General features: G+C 38.3%; 2 protein-coding genes across 3 annotated transcripts in view; one reads left to right on the forward strand and one right to left on the reverse strand.

Moving 5' to 3' along the window:
* LOC109469063 (heat shock protein HSP 90-alpha-like) overlaps positions 1 to 1837 on the reverse strand; it is a 6455-nt gene extending 4618 nt beyond the window's left edge. Inside the window, exons 1-2 of the mRNA XM_019767449.1 lie at positions 1527 to 1837; positions 1 to 143 (exon numbers count right to left, since the gene is read on the reverse strand). Of these exons, the coding sequence (XP_019623008.1) occupies positions 1 to 143; positions 1527 to 1702 (319 nt within the window). The 5' untranslated portion in view covers positions 1703 to 1837. The remainder of the gene's footprint in view (positions 144 to 1526) is intronic.
* The window catches only part of LOC109469169 (DNA-directed RNA polymerase II subunit RPB9-like), a 6313-nt gene extending 1303 nt beyond the window's left edge, over positions 1 to 5010 (forward strand). Inside the window, exons 2-7 of one of the 2 annotated variants that reach the window (XM_019767576.1) lie at positions 2085 to 2246; positions 2415 to 2469; positions 3492 to 3565; positions 3862 to 3936; positions 4266 to 4317; positions 4552 to 5010. In XM_019767576.1, coding sequence (XP_019623135.1) covers positions 2188 to 2246; positions 2415 to 2469; positions 3492 to 3565; positions 3862 to 3936; positions 4266 to 4317; positions 4552 to 4614 — 378 coding nt within the window. In that variant the 5' untranslated portion in view covers positions 2085 to 2187 and the 3' untranslated portion in view covers positions 4615 to 5010. Of the gene's footprint in view, positions 1 to 2084; positions 2310 to 2414; positions 2470 to 3491; positions 3566 to 3861; positions 3937 to 4265; positions 4318 to 4551 lie in introns of those variants that run through there. The other variant, XM_019767575.1, reaches the window with a different exon arrangement.
* The last annotated feature ends 3491 nt before the right edge of the window (positions 5011 to 8501 follow it).

An 8501-nucleotide genomic window follows, 5' to 3' on the forward strand; every position in this document is an offset into this window, starting at 1 on the left:
CCAGGTTGTTGACCAGGTCAGCCTTGGTCATGCCGATACCTGTGTCCATGATGGTGAGGGTGTTCTCCTCCTTGTTGGGGACAATCTTGATCTCCAGGTCCTTTCCACTGTCCAGTTTGCTGGGATCTGTCAATGACTCATACCTGAAAGTACAGCAATGCACAGAAATTGTATAAGGTAGCCTAATACATCATAGTGAAATTGTCTAATCAGAAAAAGTAGCATACCAAGCAATTCCAGGTAGACAGAAGAAAGGTTTACATAAGTATATTTCACTCCCTGTTCTTTGAAAATATTATCCTAGTATAATGTATAGTAAATTTAATACTTCATTACTCCACAATGGACATGTAATAGAATTCACTGCCCATGAGGTACAGGATTTTAGAATACATGTATTACAAAGCTAGGACAGGGAGACTCGGGATGACCTGTCACTACTAATCTCTTAATGCTGATAGAAAATGCTGATTTAAGAACAATTACTGGGGCAATGTGACAACGTGAAATGGGCTAAATTTTGCTTCAATTCTAAAATTTCAAATTACAATGTCTGAAATTGTGTACAGTGGCACATGGGTAATTTTAATAATTGATATGAAGAGAATATATCCTAAAAATGTCTAACATGAAAGTCCATGACCATTTTTAAAATCTAAATTCTAATGATCCAAAATTGAAGTCAAATTCAACAGGAGAAAACTACATCACCAATGAACATAAAATCCCAGTAAGAACTACATATGTGCAGGAAAAATCGAATGAAACCATGGCTGCCCTCAAAAATATCTAAAGGAGCATAATACAAGACTTACATCTTTGTAAAATACACAGTTATAGCATGGAGGTAAAATATCACTTTTACGTCCATGGTTATAGCATCACCAAGAACTTCTTGCGGGGGGACTTCTTTTATAAATTATAGAAAAGAAGTACATCTACATCTACATAAAATAAAAGGACCATAAAATTGTGTTTTTGTGCTTCTGTGTATTCCTGGATTTAATCAAATACTCAAATTGAAAGTAATTAGTTCTTCTTTCGTGTTCAACGTTCCTGACACCACCGCAAATGAGACTCATCGCTCATTGAGATCCAACAAAGGGCGCGGACCCCGAAGGTTCTGGACCCTTCGCCATGGACAGCTGCGCGCGTTCGGACCACGTGGTCGCCGGAAATGAATGGAATGAAACTCGCGGCACATGGCGAGGCGTCAGCCCCAGAAGAATATCCTTCTCGAAACTGTTTTACCGTATCCCTGAAAGCATGTATCTAAACGTAATACTGTACTAGTATCTCTCAAGCTTGAGAAAGCCGCGGTACTGGTAAAAAGGATCCCCGAACAATAGTTATATCTTAATCACAGAAGCGTCCGGCGAACATGTGACAAAGGACAGGCAAAATTATGGCATTATCAGCATGTCTGTACCGCATTGTGTAGAAATTAGGTTGAATCTTACTGTAAAACGGTTTAACAGAGGAAGATAAACCTAGATATAATTTATAACCATAAAAACAGCTTTTACCTGATTTTGTCGAGGGCATCAGAGGAGTTGGAGATGAGTTCCCTGAGGAAGATTTCCTTATTGGAGTAGAACGTGTTGATGATCAGAGACATCAGCTGAGCGATCTCAGCCTGGAAAGCGAAGGTCTCCACCTCAGAGTCGTCCATAACTTCGGCTGTCTGTGTTTCCTCAGGCATGGTGATGGTTTTCTCGGGAGAGAGTTTGGACCTGACTGTTACGTCGCTAAGGCTTCTCAACAAATGTGCCCCAATGAATCAGACCACGCTTTTATACCGGCTTTCTGTTTCCGGTTTTTGGAACCTTCCAGAAGGTTCTAGAATGTTCTACTACTTCCGGTGGCATCACAACGATTAGATTACAGTTGTATGTTCCTAAAGGGACAAATTGTTCATAAATTATCATTCGATTCATTAGACAAAAAATATCATCTTTTACTCAATAGCTATTGACTAAATCAATAACTCATAGAGTTCATTTGATTTTTCCGAATTTTCGTTATGCTGCTGTTGCTGTGATCTCGCGAGAAGGAATTTGACGAGACAGAAGAAGCATCTTCAAATCGTGCTCGAAAGTTGTCACTAGCAGCTCGTAGGATTTCTCATCGATAATAGTCTTTGATTTACACCACTTTTTATTGTACAGACACTTGGGACACGTGAGAATGGACTACGGACACGACGAAGGGCCTGGATTTGTGGGAATCAGATTCTGCCAAGAATGGTTAGTGCTATGTACAGCCCCCCTCCCCACGGACAACTTCTCATGCATATTTTCTACAGATTGGTAATTACTATTATTACGAAACGCTTTACCTAGCACGGATAACTAACTATCGTATTTACGTAAGACCACTGACTGAAATAAAATACACTGTATTTTTACTTTCAGTAACAACATGCTGTACCCAAAAGAGGACAAAGAGAACAAGATATTACTTTATGCAGTAAGTATGTTGACATACAAGGTCTCGGACCGGAGTTTCCTTCCGTACTAGTATTTCGAGCAATTTGACACCCTCAGCCCGACGGGCTGTCATTTCTGTACTAAACGCGGGTCAGAATTTTTCACTCTTTCGGTGGAAAGGGGTGCCGTGCCGCTTATCAATACACTTGATTGATATTTTCTGCTCCCAATTTATTTAGGGGTAAATAAGGCACATGAAAGTACATTTTTAAGTAAGGGGTAATTTTTTTCGTCATTTTTAACCATGGCTGCATGGAAAAAAACGAATTTTCCCAGGGTAACGGCTTAGTACTCGAAGAAGCTCAGAACCTAATGTTTCCAAAATTTGAATTTAATTAAAATCGATGCGATAAGTTTATCGCTATCTTCGATGGCCCGAACACACTCACAACACATATAGAACGTACCATCCCGGCGGTCAGGCGAAAAGGCCACATAACCATTCGCGCAGACTTATACCAGGCAGTCTTCGCTGGACCACCAACATTACGCCACCTATAAAGGCTACAACTAACAGGCTTTTCAGAAAATACAAAGATATGTACACAGATATTACGATTTCAGGGATATCGCGGCCAAAACATACCATACAAAGTCACGTTTCCGGCGATTTACTGCGCACTTACTTATACTCTGGTGACTGGTCAGATTTAAACTCCGACCCGGAACCACAAGTACAAAATGTATATCCCCAAAAAGTTTGTTGGAACACGTAACTGTTTAAATCGCAACTAATCTCAACTATAAGCATTTACGCTGCAGCAAAGTCACATTTTCAGATGTACAATGTATCAATTTGCTATTGTTTCTTGTGATTGTGATACTTTTAAGTTTAATATCAGAAGGTTTTATGGTGACAAATAGGGATAAATTGTTCAGATCAAGGAGGTTAACCTTCTTGTTCAGATCAACAATCAAATTCACATCTTAACCCTGTTATATTGCACAATTGTCAGCTACCAGTAACAGAGTAAGCTCTAACCTGTAACATTTTTGTTTCAGTGCAGAAATTGTGACTACCAACAGGTTGCAGACAACAGCTGCATCTATGTCAACAAGATCATGCATGAAGTAGAGTAAGTGGCAAAGCTTTGTGAATTTTCCATACATTCACATTTCAGGATCTGTCAATATTGGGTTTAACTTTCCCAGCCAGCCCTAGTTGAATACACCATTGCATGTGAAATACAAATGTATTATACTAGTATAATCTTTTCAATGACAGATTGTAAACACCATAATTATTAAAGAATTTCAGCTTAAGGGTGTTGTTCATAGTATACTGCATTAATGTACACGTAGATATCAATGTTTCCTGTGAATAAAACTAGTGGTAACCATACTGAGTAAGTGATTTTCTTCCCTTTCTCAGTGAGCTGACTCAGATTGTAGCAGATGTTGCCCAAGACCCTACCCTACCCCGCACAGAAGATCATCAATGTCCAAAGTAAGATTCTCATAATCTGTTACTAGTGTTAGACCTTATTACACTGGAAACAAGCACAACACATTTGAATACACAATGAGTGTATTGGTATGTATCCAAGGCAATTGAATGGCAATTTTTATTTTAAGCCTAGTATCTGAAGTAAATATGAATACAATATATGGTATTGTATATGTTGGAAAGTAAGCAACAATTCATGCAGTATAGAGATAGGTTTCTATGAACTGAAATATATGCGTTAATGATATGTTGACACATGATAGATCATGGACACAAAGTACAGTTTCTTGGTCAGGATCTCATCACAAAGTATTCTCCTCTGTTCATAGGTGTGGACACAGAGAAGCAGTCTTCTTTCAGTCACAAACTACAAAAGCAGAGGTAAAAGCGTTATACAGATTTTCATGACTTTCTGGTTAAAAAAACTAACGTGTAGATCTAACGTGTAAGTCCTGAATTATGGCACAACCCTACTGTATTCTGAAAGCATTTCGGATTTATCATATCACTGGTATCAGTAAATTGTAACATAAATGCTGATCATACTAGTATGCTCTGGAAACATTGAATCAGCTGTAATATTTGATATTTTTGTGCAATGTTTTTTTCCAACAGGATGCCATGAGACTTTACTATGTATGCACAGCTCCAAACTGTGGACACAGGTGGACTGAGTAATGAGTCTTCAAACCAGATAAAGAAAGTGTCCATTCGTCTGGGCAAATTGGAATCTTCTGCGTAGAGCTGTACAGTAGCTAACCTTTATACAGAGGTCTTAACTAGCTTCTTCAACAAGTAACAAGACCGCGTGTATTAAATTATGCAAAGTACAAATGCTAGACCATGATTGCAACCAAGGGATGTGTATGAAGTGGATTTATTGCCTTAGATGCATTTGGCTCTATCCGCTTTTCAATACAACTTTTTGGTTGTAGTTAGTGTAGCAGTTGCTGAGATGTGCTATGTCACATTTAACTTCTCACAGTAGGTTTAGCTTTCTGAAGCATCATGTATGGTGATTACCTAGTAGTTATGAGTTATTTTCCCCAAATAAAGGTAAATATTTGCACCTAATGTTTAGTGTCTGTTGTTTTTTTGCTGAATAAGAAGGCCCCACATATTATGCTTACAGTATGTTTTGTACCATAAAACCAAAGGGTCATGCCGGGCTAGGGCCAGGTAGAAGTATTCAAAGGACTTTCCCTACCAGAAAGGCACATCCCCTTGTGGTTCTCTCCCTCAAATAGAATTGAATATACTACTTATCATGGTCATCATAGAGTCATATTTATAAGTACAACTGTACCAACATCATCCTCAGTGAAATGATTAAAACCCATCACTGATTCAAAAATGATTTTATTAGTTTTTCTCAAAATCTCCTGTAACACATTTACAACCTTCTGCAACTTCCCAGACATACATGGGGAAGATGTGGTCCTTTGTAAGAAGTACTGGTACATATTTGGTTACAATCAAATATGCATACATAAATAAAGCCATCAGTTGTAATAACAGGCAATCATGTGAAGCCACATGTAACTTCAGGCCCACCTATCAACACAGCTAGTAAAGAGAGATAGGAATAGTTTATGTCAGCCAACACTCTACTGTAGCTGTAGTACTAGTTGACACAACATGGCAAGAAACATTGTAGATGTGTAGTACCAGTAGTAAATACAACTGCAACATATTTGCACAAATAGAAAAAAACAATTGAACTTAACCTTGCTAATATGACTTTAACAACTGGAATATATATGGTAACAAGTATCATACTTGGGAAAAAGCTGGTATCCATATGTACAATTTACAAAAATATGATCACTTGATAAACAATGCTGTGCAAGCATTTTCATTTGGCAAAGTGTTAGATAAAAATGTAATGGTATGTGGCTTGCAATGAAGCAATGAAGTCTTTTTTCCTTTGCAATAGTTACATGCTTACTCTGAATACCATACCATGTGCAAAAAGTGCAAGAATACGGTTTGATAAAACTATGAAAATATGTAAGCATAACAGCACTGTCAGCTAGATGTTGTTCAACTTGGGATTGTTTATAAAACACTGCAAACCATGTGTCACTTTGAAACTTTAGGGATGCATTAGTCACAGTCCATAAATGTCCTGTCCAAACCTACTCTGGGTTATAGAATACATGTGTCGTAGAATTCTCAAAATAATTATTTTTTACCTTCAACTTCACAACACAAAGACAGGATGGTTGCACATTTCTCAGTATCTGAGAGGTAAATGCTGGTGAGGTAGGGGTTGGAATGACTTTCTAATGAATGGCACAAGTTCTCCCTATGATACATCTTTAAAAGGTTTATCAGCACTGAGTGATGGGGGGTATATTTTGAAAAGAGGCATGTCTTGTATCAAACAATGAAATGGCAATAATAAGATTTCTCATGTAACTTATAGGTCAAGCTTGAAAACTACACAGGATATTTCAGTCACCGGCAGTGATGTGTGATGACCTACTGTATTCACCAAAATGGGCCAAAATCTTGGCTGAATTGAAAAGTCGCTTTTGATAAATGATGCAATTTGCGAAAAGATGATACACTTCCTGAAAGAAGGTTGAAAGGTCCATAGAGTCCAGAAACTTAACTGCAGATTTCAGAGACTCTTTGTGGCAGTGAGGACTGTTACTTAAAGTGGGTCACATTTGTAAAACAGGTTATAACAGCTGGAACAATAAAGCTGTGATTCATGCTCAGGGTACAGAAATACATGTACATGTATCAAGGAAAATTAAAGAAATGTCTTGGGCTTCTGAGAAAACTACATCAATACTTTCACATAAAGCATGACATGCTTTGCATTGGCTGTGTCTCCAAATTCCGATGCACCCCACTCAACCACAGCGTTATGTTGCTGTGTATTTGCTGTAGTTTGTGACCCTTGATACAAGCCAGAATGGCAAGAATGCAGGCCATTGAACACCAAGATACATTATCTACATGTAGGCCAGTCTAGTCTTTCATAGATAAGAGGGAGAAGGTAACTGTTATGGCAGTTAAAATGTGCCCAGTTCTACTTCACATTTCTAAACACTGACAATCTGGAAAAAATATACATACAACTCCTATCAGGATACCTAATACAGTAGTACATGTTCCTGAAATCAGCACCATTAGCCTAATATAATTACTAAGGAATTCTTAGCTTTAAGGGGTGTAGATGAGACATGTTAGCATATCCCTGGGGGGTCATTATCAAACTGAGCTTCCTACTTATCTCATCTGGGTACCAGGAACTTCCACTTTAGGTAACAATCACAGTTTTTTCAGCTGTTTCCTGAAACTCTGCACACACATATAACACATTTCCTTCTGCAGTTACCTCCATACACTCCAGTGATCTGCACAGCCAAATAGAACAACCAATAATTCAGCAGTAAACCAGTTACATCCCATTTGTGCGAGCAAAAAGATGCCTTTGAATGGTAGGAATGAACATGGTTAGAAGAGTGCACCTGTCTTGAATACATTATTCAGCACCGACGGCATTCCTCTTGTCACTGTTTACACAGCAACATGCTACAGACTCTTAGATTGGAAAATATCACAGGGAGGAGGATAGTCCTCTTTTGTTGAAATAACTTGACTTTCAATTTGTAGATTACTGCAGTAACATCACATCAAGGACATTATCCTTGGTCACATCATCCAAGCTTTGAACTATCTAAACCTACACTCACTTGCAACCCACAAGGAGAGTGGTGTATTCTATGTCCAGAAGGGGTATCATGTACTATGTATTTACATACATGTGCTTCTTACTGATAGTGAGACATCTGTGACCATGGACATTGCTCCTTCCTGTCCAAGTTACAATCTTCCTGCATCTCTTTACTATACTTCCTTATGAGCTCATATTCCGTGATGGTACAGTGTTCCTGTGCCAGTATTTCTCAGGCTTAGGTCCACAGTTGCACAGAACCACAATCTGTCTAGCTAGGTATCAATATAGATTCAATGTTCCAATCAGTTTCTGGAGGAAATTACTACCTCCTGCCCGATGAATAACTACTAACTGGACTACAGTACTCTACTTCCAGAGGTGGACCAACATGTAAGACAAAAGTCAGGAACTGGCCAGACTTCTGTGTCCTTAGACCCAATGGGGAATACATACTTGTGTGTAAGTAATACTACCAGGTTATCAGTACAGCCTTAACCAACCACCAAAATAACACACTCAGTGCTATTTGATCTACCACATGTGGCTTACCATAGAGTACAATGTAGCTGCTATATCTAGACTAGCACCATGGTCAGGTTTTAACAAAGATCTTCATATGGAGGTCAACCATTGCATCCAAGTACATGTATCTGGAAAAACAAATCATTTCCTTTGAAAATTATTTACCAAATAATACCGAACTGATGCAGATAATCATTTCTGAGAATAGTCTTCCTAATTTTTTTCTCAAATATATGACCTTACCCCTGCAGTCCTTATTGCTACAGAGGCGTTACATATGCCTGCTATGTACATGACCCTATAAATATGTTACAGAGGAAAATAACTTGTCATGAATTTTTACAGCATT

Source organism: Branchiostoma belcheri, unplaced genomic scaffold, assembly GCF_001625305.1.
Source record: "Branchiostoma belcheri isolate BF01 breed outbred unplaced genomic scaffold, Haploidv18h27 scaffold20, whole genome shotgun sequence".
Taxonomy (NCBI): domain Eukaryota; kingdom Metazoa; phylum Chordata; class Leptocardii; order Amphioxiformes; family Branchiostomatidae; genus Branchiostoma; species Branchiostoma belcheri.